Here is a 15,160-nt window from a genome sequence, read left to right as displayed (position 1 = left end):
GGACTGCAAATTTGAAGCACACAAAATAAGCTGTTTTTGAAAATTTGGCTTGTCTTGCGTATGAGGTAGAATTAGATAGTCTGTAGTTATAAAAATAATGCCTGCCCTGGTATGTACTTCATGTTTCAAAAAATTCAGGAATTAAAGCAATCTTCGCATTAGTAAATCTGAGCTCTTTCTGTGTGAAAGTTCATACTGATATTTTTGTCTTTTTACTTGTCTGTACATATGTATGATTTCCAATGAAGAGCTTTGAAAGAAAAGTTAACTATTTGTAACCTTCTATTGGATTGATGCCATGTCCTTGAGGAATCCTATTGCTGTCTGATGGTCTTACTGAATGCGCCTGTTCCTCTGTTTACTGGTGAATTATGGAAACTGAATTGTCACTCAATTAACTCTGTTCAGAAATCTAGGTCTGTCTTCAGTAGAATAAAACTACTATCCAAACTTTCACATGTTAAATGGAATTTTGCATTTTGGTGAACATATACTTACTGTGCTGAAGAAAAGTATGTTATCTAAACTTTAGCTTTTTTCTATAAAAAGAAAAGGAGTACTTGTGGCACCTTAGCAACTAACCAATTTATTTGAGCATAAGCTTTCGTGAGCTACAGCTCACTTCATCGGATGCATCTTTTTTCTGTGATTTTTTTTTAATTTGTTCATTGCTAGGTTCAATACAGTCAGATTAGGTTTAGTGTCCTCAGACTTTGAGGGGCTTTCTATCTAATGAAGCTTTAATAATGTGTGTTTTCAGACTGAGTTTGACTAATTGTATTTTATGTATAAATATTTCTCTATTCCTCTCTCCCAGGAATCTCATGATGAGTCAGCAGTTCTCTGGCTAGATGAGATACAAAAAGGAATCAGTGATGCTAATAGGAATATAGAAAAAGCAGCAAATTGTAAGTATCAAGCTGAATCTACATTGAAATACCTTTTTTTTTTTCCAGGATAAAGAGACCAGATTTTTAACTCTTTTTATTCATGTACACTTCAATATGTTGGCTAAGTTAAGTTACAGTAAATTATTTTTAGGAAAACAAAATATACTTTTTTCATTACAGTAAGATTGAGGATGTTTTAAAATAAGAATTAAATGTAAAATAATGTAATTAGATCTATCCAAAACAGTTGTCCTTGTGTCTTTAGTAATTTTGGAAATTAGTATTGCCCGAAGTAATAAAAGAGCAAAGGTTTCGAATGCTAATAATACATTTTCACAGAGCTGATGAAATACAGTATATTAATCTCCCTTGCATAGATATGAAAATAGATTCAAGGAGGGAATGAGACAAGTGAAGCATTTCATATGAGAGATTTTACTTGTTTGACAAGTTTCTATGTGGTGGTAGAAAACATTTGAAAGGAGCCCTGTGTATAAGTCGAAGTCCTGACCTATGTTGCAAGACTGAATTCCTACATGGTTACAGCCTTGGTTAGTCAGATTTCTTATTTCATAACAATGCCTCTTAACAAATGCCAGTAAATTCTCCAGCTTCGTCACATGCTTTAATTTTTCAAAGTATTTAAAAAAAAAAAGAAAAAAAGAAAAGCTTTTTTGGTGGCTAAATGACAATTATTTCAATTCATAATGCAACAGTTTTCTTTAAATCTGTAAAAAGATGGTAGCATAAGAAAAGTTGGTTATGCTATTGAACCCAGGGTATGTATAATGTCAAAACTTTTTAGAAGACAGAGTACAAACAAATCTGAAGGATTTATAAATACTTGTGCAAACTGTACTGGAATTCCAAATTGAGAATGCTCCACAGTAGTGAAAGACTCAACTAGAAACAAGAACATCAGTTTTTTGACAAACATATGGAAATGCTGTGTGAGAAATGTCTTGAAGGGACTCTTTCTTTACGGTTCTATTCCTGAACATACAGAATGTGCTGAAAAAGGCTTTTTTTTAAATTAAATCTCGAATCTCTTGGTAATGTGAAATGCACTTTGGTCACTCTTTGGCACAGTAAATCCCTTACAGTCAAACTTCCCCCAGCCAAAGAGACTTAAATGGCATTTTAGGGTGAAGCTTCCATATTTTTAGATAGTTTTAGTCAATATTTTTACTTAATTCTTGCAGTATTTTGACTGACTTGATAGGCTTTATTTATTCTGATTTGTCCTGTACTTTTGTGGTTGATAGAAGTACTGTATTTAAAGCTTTCATATAATAGCTCAGTTTAGCCCATTACTATAATTTTAATACTGAGGGTATGTCTGCACTTACCTCTGGAGCGATCGATCTACCGGGGGTAGATTTATCACCTCTAGTGAAGACACGATAAATCGAACAATCTCCCGTTGACTCTGATACTCCACCAGAGCGAGAAGCAGAGGTGGAGTTGACGGGGGAGCGGCAGCAGTTGACCTACCGCAGTGAAGAAACCACGGTAAGTAGCTCTAAATATGTTGACTTCAGCTACGCTATTTTTGTAGGTTAAGCTGTGTAACTTAGACCAACTTAGCTCGCGCCCCACCCCCAGTGTAGACCAGGCCTTAGTGTATCAAAAGAATAACTTCTAAATATTTTGATAGACTTCCTCCTGCTTTTTCTTAAGTTTTCTCCACAAAGACCACTTTCAAGTACTATGGAAAGCTTAAGTGTCATTTGCCTTATGAAAAATTATTTTCAGTCGCATTTCAGGTTATTTCTAATCTCTGTCAACTGGCCACATAGTGCAATTTGTGGAGCATTCTTTCATCTGTATCTGTATAACTAGGATTTTGCTGCTATTCACACTTATTTATTTTTAACTATACTATGTTCATGTCTCAATCAGTTTAGAATAGAGTAACTTGCTTTGAAATAATTTGTGTTATTCTGTTCTTCGAGTGCTTGCTCATATTGATTCCATTTTAGTGTGCACACGCCCACTTGCACAGTTGTTGGATACCGCTGAGGCAAAAATTTCCAAAGGACCAGCTGTGGCGCCCTCTGGAGTGCCACGCTCATGAGTTGGTATGAGGTGCCGCTAGCCCTACACTCTCTCAGTTCCTTCTTATCACCCCTGATGGTTGGCTGAAGCACCTTCCTCTTGCCTTACAAGAGGATAGCGGTTTCTAACAGCCCATTGACTGTCTCTTTGTATATAGTTGTTAGTACTTTAGTGATTTAGAGTTAAGTGTTCATAGGTTAGTCTCAGCAGGAACTTTGCCCCAGGATGGAGCATGCCCCGTTTCCCCGGGCTTCAAATCGTAATCATCCTGCAACAGGCCTATGCCTGTCAGTGACCCCCATAGCAGCTTCTTGAAGTGCTTGGGAGAGTCGCACATAAAGGAGAAGTGCAGAATCTGTGAAAACCTTCAACCGAAGACTCAGAAAGAGCAGGACATCCATCTAAAGGCCCTCCTCAGGAGGCTGCACTTCACCCGGCATCGGTGCAGAGCACCCCACCGGCACCGGGTTCCTCTTGGCACAGTTCCCCCTCGCTGCTGCCCAAGAAACGATAGAAGAAGCAACATGGCTCCCCGGCACAGACCAAGGAGGGGAAGGGGGCAGGGTGTTGGCTAAAAAAGCCAGTTCAGGCCATATACCTGCCCTGGAGCTACAAGGGGGTACCACTCTGGCTGGACCCCCCAGCCCACCCAGGATCCGCCTCCAACTCCTGGGAGTGGTAGGGGATCCCCTGCACCTACTAGTGCATTCGATGCCCAAGGCCTTCCAGGCAGCTAGGGCCTTCCGGTGGGCCTATGCCATGCCTGGCAGCAGGTGTGGCTAAGGTCCCTCAACTCAAGACCAAGCTAGTCATGGGGCCACTTCAAAGGACAGTGGAGCACTGCAGGTCCCCAGAGCAGAGTCATAGTTCCCTGGCTATGCAGCCATGAATCCCGACTCTGCAGCCTTGATCACCGGCCAGATGGCCCAGATCCCTGGCACCGTGTTCATGTGGATCACCTGATTCAAGGCACCAGTCTCCGTATTCCAGGTACCGGCCTGCCTCCCACCTGCAAATGCCTCAGCACAGGTCCTCATCCCTTAGATGGCCCTCAACGCATCGATCTTCACTGGTGCAAGACCATTCACTGCCACGGTACGAGTCCCCATCACCCCAGCACTGTTCCTTGGAAAGGCGTTGGTTGCTGCCTTCCAGGCACTGGTCCCCCGCCAGACTCAAGCCTCCCCAGCCCCACCATGGTCTCCAGAAGGTGACTGGTCTGAGTCGGAGCAGGAGTTAAACCCCTCGCCAAAGAAACACTGATCTTCTTCGGCTCTGGAGATCAGCAGGGCACCTATGGGGGCCGCATGGCAGCTGGGCCATTGGCCAGCCCAATGACCTTATTGGAACCCTTGGGCCGTGTACCACTGGCACCGGGCTTGGAACACTGTGCAGACTCTGACATGGGGTTGGAAGAGCAAGTGCAAATGCCAAGGGAGCCATCCCCAGAGTGGGAAGGTGCCCCAGCCCCTCTCCCGTGGTGTCTTCATTGCCAAACGAGGCGGTGGTGGGCACCTCCCATGCCAGCCCTCCCAATGACTTTAAGGGGCACTGGGCCCTACGCAAAAGGGTGGCTTCCGACACGAGACTGGAGGCAGAGGAGCTGGCAGAGCAGTCGGACACCCTCTTTGGCATGCTGTTGGCTGCAGTCGCAGCCCGGGTCTCACTGCCAGCCCATGAAGGGGTTCTCAGGATTGCTAAGGTGCAGTGGCAAAGCCTCTCATCCATTCTGCCCACTTCCAAATGGGCAGAAAAGAAACATGGTCTCCACTAAGGGGTTTGAATATGTTTATATGCACCCACCCCCTGGGTCACTGGTTGTATTGGCAGCCAACAAAAGGGACAGGCAGGGTCAGATGAGTGCCACACCTAAGAGTAAGGATGCCCAGAGACTGGACTTTTTTGGAAGGAAAATTTATTCAATGGCCAGTTTCAGGTGTCCAACCACGAAGCCTTGTTGGGGAAGTATAACTTTAATCTGCGGGACTCCCTCAACCAGTTTAAGGAAGCTTTGCCACAGGACCTTGACCAAGAGTTTGCCACAATCCTGGAAGGGAAGGCAGTGGTAAAGGGCTCCCTCCAGATGGCCTGGGATGCTGCCAATTTGTCCATCAGAGTCATTGCCTCAGTGGTGGTAATGAGGCACAGCTCCTGGCTACAGTCCTCAGGTCTGTCCCAGGAGATGCAGTACTCCATCCAGGACCTTCCATTGGAGGGCACTGGGCTTTTCTCGGAACTGACTGATGCGAGGCTGCATGGCTTTAAAGAGCCCTGCCATTCTGCACTTGCTGGGCCTCCACATGCCACAGACAGTGAGGAAGCAATTCTGGGCCCCTCTGCCCCTAGGTCCTGGGGTCCTCCTCAGCAAAGTGTCGACAAAAGAAAAGAAAGAGACCAGGGGAAAGGGTAAATGCTGTCGCCCCTCTTTCTCTAGTTTGCTGAAACAACTCGGCTGTGCAAGACACCAATGGGGCCACAGGCTGGCGCTTTGATGGTGCACTCAAGGACAGCGCCTCAATAGAATTCCAGGATCCACCTTCCTATTCTTTCCTCAACCACCTGCGTCCCTTCCGGACAGCATGGTCACAATTAACCTTGCACCATTGTGCTCAGTATAATATCTTTCGGCTACACCCTGCAGTTCTCGGCCACCCCTCTTCCCCATCCCTCTTCAGGGACCCTTCTCACAAGCAACTCCTCGTTCAGGAGATGGAGAACCTCCTACAGCTGGGGGCAGCTGAGAGAAATGAGAGGGAAAGGGTTCTACTCCTGCTATTTCCTAACCCAAAAGCGAAAGGGGGCCTAAGACCCATTCTGGACCTGCGACACCTCAACAAATCTCAAGAAGTTGAAGTTTCACATGGTCTCCCTAGCCTCTATCATCCCTCCCTGAATCTGGGAGACTGGTAAGCTGCCCTCAACATTCATATCTCCATCTTCCAACAGCACACGGTTCCTTCCTTTCATGGTGGGCCAATGCCATTTCCAATTCATGGTGCTACCCTTTGGACTCTCAATGATCCCAAGGGTATTTACAAAGTGCATGGCACCCAGTGGCTGCTTACCTGAGGTGTCAGGGTGTTTTAGGTCTATCCATTCCTTGACTGGCTCATGAAGGGTAGGTCTCAGGACCAGGTGCAAAGGAGCCTCGATATGGTAAATTCCACCTGTCATGATGTGGGCCTGCTGATAAACGAAAAGAAATTGATCCTGACACTGGTGCAATGCATAGAATTCATCAGAGCGGTACTAGACTCCATGCAGGCCAGAGCCTTCCTCCTGGAGGCCTGTTTCCAGGCTATGGACGACCTGATCTCACATGTGAGCGCCCACCCACTCACCACTGCTCGCACATGCCTGAGGTTGTTGGGCCACTTGGCAGCCTGTACTCATGTGGTGCAGCACCTATGGCTCCACCTCAGAACCCTGCAGGCATGGCTGGCGTCAGTCTATGTCCCCAACAGGTATGATCTAGACAGCATAGTCAGGATGCCGGATCATGCACAGTCATCTCTGGAATGGTGGTTAAACCATGGGTCGGTGTCGAAGTGGGGTCCCTTTCGTGGCTCTAGTCCCATCGGTGGCCATGGTCTCCGATGCCTCAGACTTGGGTTGGATGACGAACAGGACCAGGGCCGCAAAGGGGAGTGCCGTGTATTCTACTCGATTCGCAGGATCGACAGAGGCTCCCTGTCCAATCCCTTTTTGCTCCTGTGGTTGTGGGCTCTGCTGTACACCTTTCCACCAGTGCCGTTAATCCACAGAGGCCTCGTGACGATCAAGCAGGACAAGGCGAAGGTCATTCTGATCGCCCCAGCGTGGCCTCGCCCGCGCTGGTTCGGCACCCTGCTGGGCCTCTCGGTGGCAGCTCTGCTGCAGCTACCTCTCTGGCGGGGCCTGCTTTCCTAGAACCATGGCAGGCTTCTGCACCCGCACCTAGCCCTGCTGCGCCTGACGGCTTGGCTGCTGCACAGTTGAGTGTGGAGGAGCAGGAGTGCTCTGCTTATGTCCAATAGACCCTGTTGGGCAGCAGGAAACCCTCCACCAGGACGACCTACCTGACCAAATGCAAACTGTTTACTTGTCGGGCCTTGGACAAAGGTCTTCGGCCCGAACAGCCCTTGCTGCAGTCGATCCTGGACTATCTTCTACATCTCAAGCTCCTGGGCCTGTCTCTTTCATCCATCAAAGTCCACTTGGCCACCATTTCAGCCGTCCACCCTCCATTCCAGGGCAGGTCAGTCTTTGCTCATGACGGTCCAGTTTCTAAAGTGGCTCTATCCTCAGGTCCATGATCCCATCCTCCTTGGGACCTGAACCATGTACTGTCATGGCTCATGGGCCCCACTGTCATCCTGTTGGCCTCTTGCTCCCTTCTTCTGCTCTCATGGAAGGTCTCATTCCTGGTGGCAATAACTTCAGCTCATAGGATCTCTGAGATTAGAGCACTCCCCTTGGAGCCGCCCTACACAGTGGTCTACAAGGACAAGGTTCAGCTGCGGCTGCACCCAGTTTTCCTGACCAAGGTAGTTTCGCAGTTTCATACCAACAAGGACTTTTACTTACCGGTCTTCTTCTCAAAACCTCATAAGTCAGATGGGGAATGCAGACTACGCTCTCTGGACATCGAGAGAGTGCTAGCCTTTTATATCGAAAGGACTAAGTCATTCCATAAGTTGACGCAGCTCCAGCTCTTCATCACGGTGGCAGATAGGATGAAAGGCCTTCCTGTATCCACCCAGAGAATTTCATCATGGATCACTGACTGTATCCATTTTTGCTATGAATAGATGAAAGTGCCACTACCAGCAATTGTAACCGCCCATTCAACCAGGGCACAAGCCTCGTCGGCTGCCTTCCTGACCTACATACCGATTCAAGATATCTGCAGTGCTGCGACCTGGTCATCCATCCATATGTTCACATTCCATTACGCGATCACCCAGCAAGCCCAGGGTGATGCTGCCTTCAGTAGAGCAGTCCTGCAAGCCACACGACCATGAACTCCAAGCCCACCTCCAGGGATACTGCTTGTGAGTCACTTAGAATGGAATCGACATGAACAAACACTTCAAGAAAAAACGGTTACTTATCTTTTCGTAACTGTTGTTCTTCAAGATGTTGCTCATGTCCATTCCATTACTTGCATTCCTACCCCTCCTATTGGAGTTGCCAGCAAGAAGTTGCCAGCCCTACGGATAGTGCTGAGAGACAAAATTCCAAGAACGGTTCTGTGGGTGTGCGCATACCTAGAATGGAATGGACATGAGCAACACATCTCGAAGAACAACAGTTACGAAAAGGTAGGTAACACCTTTTTTTCCTTTACCTCTTGTATATTGTTACTTATTCAAATAAAGCAGCCTTCCTCAGGCAACAGAAAAGATCAAACCATATAAAATGCTGATCAACTATATGCAATAATGAGAATGGAGCACTGAGCCAAGCAAGAAAGAATAACAGATTACTAAACTCTTATATACAGGAATTTCCGAACTAAAATGTATAAATAAAATTGTAAATTACCCTGTCCTTATATGAAATGCTAAAGTAGCTTTCTTTTACCTTCAGCCTGTCTTGGGACCTGGAAATGATATCACTAGCAGTCAGCCCCCAGCTTGACCTGCTGCTCCTTACTTGAGAGGGAAAAAATTAGCTTTAAACGAGTCCAAGCCATTGCTGTACATGCCTGGGAATTTGCTCCCAGTCCAAGCAAAGGATCAACGAGCAAAGGTTTTAGAATAGGTATCCTGTAAATTTAATTGGCAACAATATACAGTCAAAGCTGGTTTATCCAGCACTTCACCAGCCGGAAAGCTCTCTAAAACAGCATTTCTGATCTTCATTGAAATTCCGGTTTATAGTCCGGTTGGGGCATGGGAGGGGGTTTGGAGCATGGGCTCTGGAAGGGAGTTTGGATGCGGGAAGGGGCTCAGGGCAGCAGGTGGGGGTGCGGGGTGCTGAATCTGGGGGGCACTCACCTCGGGCAGCTCCCTGCAAGCAGTGACCTGTCCCGGCTGCTCCTAGGCGGAGGCTCAGCAGGCAGCTCTGCACGCTGTCTGCGCCCACAGGCACCACTCCCACAGCTCCCATTGGCTGTGGTTCCCAGCCAGTGGGAGCTGTGAAGCTAGTGAGTGGGGCAGGGGCAGCACACGGAGACACCTGCCATGCCTCCGCCTAGGAGCAGCTGGGATAGGTTGCCGCTTGCGGAGAGCTGCCTGAGGTGAGCGCCCCCCTGGATCCAGCACCCTGCACCCCAACCTGCTGCCCTAAGCCCCCTCCCTCATCCAAACACCGTCCCAGAGCCCATGCGCCAGCCCTGCACCCCCTCCTGCACCCAAACTCCCTCCCTTAGTTAACCTGTATTTTTCACTTACTCGCACCCCCCATTCTCCCAACATGCCAGATAAAACAGCTTTTACTGTAATTACCGCTGATATGTGGTCATCAAATGTCTTGCCATGACTGAATTTTTTCGATTCCACCTTCAGTAGTTGTATTTTGTTTGCTAAAGATCAACCTACTGTCTTAAATTAAAATGTTCCTTGGATGTTGAAAGCATAGAATAAAACAAATCTTTGTAGTATTGAACATGTATGGCTAGCTACTGAAGAGGTGTAGCTCTAATGTTGCTGAATTTGATGCTGCTATTGTTTTTCAGATTAACTGAACCTAGTGCCTTGATTTAATCAATCAGATGTGCTTAAAACCTTGGGAGGAAACCTTAACAGATCAAACATCTGTGAAAAGCATCTGGCTTTTATTGTCTGAGAATGGCTCAAATGCATGTATTTACCCACACTGAACATTCTTGCACTTGGGAATTCTAATGTCTTCTTTGATGGGGATAAGTGCTTTTAATGAATCTGTGAGGCGAAGGCATGAGAAACATGAAGAAAAATCTATGCACAAAGAAAAATGGATCTTTAAAATTGTGAACAAAGATAAGCAAAAATTAGAGAATGAGACTGGAATAGACAAGATTGTGTTTACTCATTTAGGAGCAATATAAATATTGATGTTCTAAAGGTTATATAGTTAGTTCTGTGCTAATTAACACACCAACATTATATCACGTTGCTAGATAATACTAGAGGCATTATTATGCAATAAAAAATCTGACTAACCAAGGCTTGGACTATGTGGGAACCGGTAAAAAGATACAATAATGGACTTTTTCATAGTCTGTTTTGTTTTATGGCACTATGTTTGTATTAAATACATACCTTGAATGTTCATGAGCTTTGGCATTCAAAAAAGCAGGATTTTCAAGCAATAATTTTTTTAGCAAGTCACAAACAAACGTAACCTTTTTTTTAAAAAAAAAGTCATTAAGGCCACTGCTCAGCATGGAACAAAGGAAGTCAGTTGAACAAATAATATCCATATCCTGCGAAGGCAACTCAGTGTCGTCAATTTTCTGATGAGAAATGTTTGGGTTTACAAATTTCCCACGAGGAATGTGACCCTTTTAGAGCAAGCGTGCTTTGTTTGAAGATGCTAACACCCACTAAGATCAAATGATCTCGACTTGAACTCTATTTTCTTATAATCACATTGAGAATTTTCATTTTGACCCATAAACCTCAGGGAGGCTTTTTTAAGAAGGCAAACAAATTAAAGAACAGGGCATGCAAAAAATAAAGGCAAACTAAAAGTGTAATATTAGCCATTGTTTTGAACAAAAATTTAACTGAAGTGTTTGACACAATTTCAGTAAAAGGGATTTATGTAGAAAAGGAATCTATTTTTGAAGAGCGGGTGGAAGGAGGATGTCGGTAACAGCATAAAATTGAAGAATGAACTGAGTGATGTGACAAACCTAATGAAACAGGCATTTTTTTAGAAGTCTTGAACGTCTTGTAAGCTTAGTTTTGTGATTTTGTTTACAGATTTCCACATAGATGAAAGAGTAGTAAAATATTTTGATTTCACGGTATAATTTTGACAAACATGACATCTCACGTGAAACTGTCCACATTCACAAAAAACTTTGTGGAACTTGTGTATTCTCTTTTTATAAAACTGTATATCCTATAAAAATTGACAATTTTGGAGAGTGTTGGAATGGGCTTTACTATTCACACCACACTTCATCAGGTGCTTGGATTGACTTGAGTTTAAACCATTTTATTCTATTTTTGTGAGCGGGAGAGTCACAGGGTGAACTTGAATCACAGTTCATTTTGCTCCTATGACATGAACTAGCAAAGCAGGTTTTTTTATACCTGACATGCATTGCTAGCAGCCACAGAAATCCTGTGTTTTGGGAGAGTCCACATCTATCTTTGGCCCTCTTAAAGGTTCAGTTTCATTCTGTGATAGGACTGCTGCATTTTGTATATCTGAGCCAGTTGTAGGGTCAGGGGAAAAAACACTGGTGGTGGCTAGTCCAGTATTTGAGATTCTAAATACTACAGGAACTATGGGGTATACCTAGGAATCTACTTTTTTGCTATCTTCGAATTGGTAAGTTTTGCTGTTTAGCATAGTCTTACCATGAAAACAGTCCCCAAGAGGGAGAATTTTTTGTTGTTGTTCTAAAGAGTTGGAGGAGCAGCAGCAGCTCTTTGTTCAGAATCATTTCTCCAGAAGCAGCCCCCCTGTCAATGTGCTATAGCTAGGTGCAGGAGGGCCAGTCTCAAAGTATGGTATAACTGCCTCAGCTACCTGTCATACCAAGGCACTCCTAATGAACAGTGTTAATGTACCGTACCTAACCTACTAAACCAAGCAGTTGGGGACAAGGACAAGCCGGGCCGGATTAACCTTTTGTGGGCCTGCCGCCAAACATATTTGTGGGCCTCGATGGGGGAAAAGGAGCATGGCTTGGGGAAGTGGGTCCCTAGAGCAACGGGCCAGCCCAGGGGCAATGGGGCATAGCATGGTGGGGCCGGCCCCGCTCCAACCAGCCCAGTGCAAGGGCACTGTATACAAACCAGCAGTTGCCAGATGCACACTGGCCCGCCCAGCCCTGTGCTGCCAGCATGCCCCTTCCCCTCGCGGGTGGGCCCGTGCTGTGTCACACAGCCCCCGACTCCCTATGCTCAGCGTCCCCTGGAACTGCTATGCCCACCAGCCCCCCACACAGACCCTCCACCACAAATGCACGGCAGCCTGCACACCACCACCCCCATCCAGAACCCCCCCCGCCTCACCACTACTGTCCAATGCACTTCCCCACAGCCCACCACTACAACTACACAGCACCCCACTCAGACCCCCCTCACTGCCCCTCAAGAGACCCCCCCCCTACTGGCCAACAGCCCCCCCTCACACTCTGCCTCCTGGCCACACTCATCCGCCCTGCTGGAAGGTGACAGTGTCTGCCAGGCTGAGCTGGCAGCGCAGCCGGGGCTGGTCCAGTGGTAGGGTGGGGAATCACTCTGGACTCTCAGGAGTGGCGTGATTAGCCAGGTCAGGGTCTGTCCCCCGCCCTGGCCGGACTCCCTCAGGACCCACTTGCCTGAGGTAGGATGACCATACGTCCCTGTTTGGCCAGGACAGTTCCCTTTTTAAGCTGTCCTGGCCATCCTGACTTTTTTGACAAAAACGGGAATTTATCCCGTCTGTTGGCAAGAGCAAATGAACAAATGCCCAGTTTACCAAAAAAGGCTGGTGCACGCCCCTAGTGGGGCATGGAGGAACATGTGTGTTTCGGGGGGGGGGGGTGATGCAGGCAGCAGGGCTTGGGGGATCAGCCCCAGGTAGAATGGAGTTTCGGGGGGGGGGTTAGTGGTAGTTGTGCAGGGAGCTAGGGCGAGGGAGGAGTCGGCCCCTGGCTGTGGCGTGGGGAGCTGTGGGGGGGAGGGGTCAGCCCCAGTGGTGGATTTAGAGTTAGTGGGGCCCTGTGCTCAGCTTCATTTTTGGGGCCCCTCCTTGGGACCCAGCCAAGAAAAAGAACATTCTCTCTTCTCTCCCCCCCAACCCCTGTTTTTCATTTTTTCCCCTTTATCCTCCTCCTCTAAGTAATAGCAAGTAAATGAAAATAACATGAGGTACCTTGATTGTTTCTGTAGTCTAACTTATTTTTCCACAGACACTTGATAATTGCCGAGGGTCTCGGCAGACCACTTAATGATCTTTCCAAATATTGTTTGTACCATTAGCTAACTATTGTAAAGCGCTTTAGATAAGAGCGCTTTACTTTTTTTTTTTTTTTTTTAAATAATGTAATTTTGGGGTGTGGGGTCTGGCCAGGACTTAGGATGCGGGAGGGGGCTGGGGGTGCAGGGTCTGGGAGGAAGTTAGGGTGCAGGAGCAGCCTGGGGTTGGGATGCAGGGTCTCACCAGGAGTTAGGATGCAGGAGGGGGTTCAGGGCTGGGGCAGGAGATTGGGGTGTGGAGCGCTTACCTGGGGCAGCTCCTGTTTGATGCAGGGGGTGCAGGTGGGGATGTGGGGGAGGGGGGGTGGAGGAGCTCCCATTTGGTGCAAGGGGTGCAGGTGGGGATGTGGGGGAGGGGAGTGCAGGAGCTCCTGTTTGGTGCGAGGGGGGGAAGTGGGGGAGGGGGGTGCAGGAGCTCCCATTTAGTGCAAGGGGTGCAGGTGGGGATGTGGGGGAGGGGGGTGCAGGAGCTCCTGTTTGGTGCGAGGGGTGCAGGTGGGGATGTCGGGGGGGAGGGTGCAGGAGTCGGGGCATGCGGTTGTGGGGGGGCATGAAGGAGGTGCAGGAGTCAGGGCAGGGGCTGAGGTTGTGGGCTGGAGTTGTGGGGGTGCTCCCGTCCCCCCATCCCGTCCCGTCCCACCCTGCCCTGAGAGTGGGCCGGCTTGGTGCCCTTTGGAGCCTGTGCCATGGCACCAGCAACACCATTGTAAACCCCGTACTGAGGACAAGCCTGGCTACAGAGACCAGTGTTGCTGTTTTTGTTGGAGAAGATTTGTGTCAGCTTACGTACACAAGGACAGTTCCCAGAAAACATCAATGACAGTGAGAGGGACACAGGCTCAGATGAGGAATGGTAGCCAAAAGGCTACGGGTGGAGGGAAGCCCGCATCTTGACGTATTGGTAGGGCCTCCACTTCCAGTGCTCAGAGAACAGCAGCTGCAGTAGTACCTTCTGTACCAAGCTACTGCTGTTGCTGTTTGGATTTTCTGTCTTCTCATTGCTGACGTTCTGATGCCCGTCAGTGGCGGCATGGCAGACTAGGCATGATCATCTCTAGTCTTGGAAGGGTCTGTGTGCCATGCATAGGTCAGTTTCTTTTAAATTTAGACAAACAGTGGGCTCATACCTGGTGGAAAGGTTGGGTGTGTCTAATCTTGCTGTGGGTTTCTGTGTTGTCTTGCATACACTTTGCCTGCTCTCAACCGAATACTTACTTGTTTTCAGAGTGACAATGAACCTCTTTCTCCTTCCTAGCCTAAATTTCTTTATACCCTTTATATGGCCCTTTTCTATGTTTGTTTTTGTTTTGTTTTTATATATATCAAGTTTACAAAAAAGCAGTCTTTCAGTTTACCATATTTTCACTTGCTGACTTGGAGAGATGTCTTGTTGGGGGATTATTTTCTCCATCCTGTAAACTGTTAGCTCTGACACTGCAAATCCCTCCTGGGTCAGCTTTGTTTGGGGTAGAAGTATGTATGCAGAAAAAGGGCAGGGGAGGGGAATATCCTACTTCAGCTTTGAGCAGGACATGTGTGCAAGTTAAGAAAATTGAATATGCTACTTCAGTCTAATGCACAAGTTGTGGCAGGCAACAAGGGAGTTGGTGTCAATCACTCACTTCTCCTCCAGATTAATGGCCTCTGAAATTTGGGTCAACATAATATATGTGGCGGCATAGGAATAGATTTGCTCACACATGCTGCTTTGCATGTATCTTGAATTTAACTATTTGGGAATGCCATGATAAACATTGAAGCATGGACTGGTGTGTCTGTAACTGTCATAAACTTGAAAGCTTAAGTGAATCTACCTCTTAACGTCTTTGTAGGCTTTGCTATAGCTGAAATTCCATGGAAAATGACACTTTATGGGATACAAATTTTTCATTTTATTTCAGATGAGAAATTTCAAACTTTTGCAAAAAGTCAGTTGCACACAGCTGCTAGGTTTATCTAGTGCTGCATGACTGTCTTCAACAAAGCAGCCAGACTTTGTCCCCCGATTTCGCAATCAATATTAACTTATTCCTAACTACACTTCCAGTGCTGGGCAAGGTATCTTTGCAGCATTGTGATATACATTATACAGACTAGAAAGTGCAC

The 15,160-nt window shown here is 46.9% G+C and overlaps 1 protein-coding gene across 4 annotated transcripts in view; it reads left to right on the top strand.

The window, feature by feature from the left end:
* Positions 1-15,160, top strand: part of IQGAP2 (IQ motif containing GTPase activating protein 2) — a 229,770-nt gene that overhangs the window by 160,904 nt on the left and 53,706 nt on the right. For all 4 annotated transcript variants that reach the window (XM_073344187.2, XM_073344188.1, XM_073344186.1 and 1 more), the window contains one exon: positions 818-908. In XM_073344187.2, the coding sequence (XP_073200288.1) occupies positions 818-908 (91 nt within the window). The remainder of the gene's footprint in view (positions 1-817; positions 909-15,160) is intronic.

Source organism: Lepidochelys kempii, chromosome 5, assembly GCF_965140285.1.
Source record: "Lepidochelys kempii isolate rLepKem1 chromosome 5, rLepKem1.hap1, whole genome shotgun sequence".
In the NCBI taxonomy this organism is placed as follows: Eukaryota; Metazoa; Chordata; order Testudines; family Cheloniidae; genus Lepidochelys; species Lepidochelys kempii.
The sequence above is the reverse complement of the archived record's forward strand: the minus strand, read 5'-3'. Positions and strand labels throughout refer to the sequence as shown.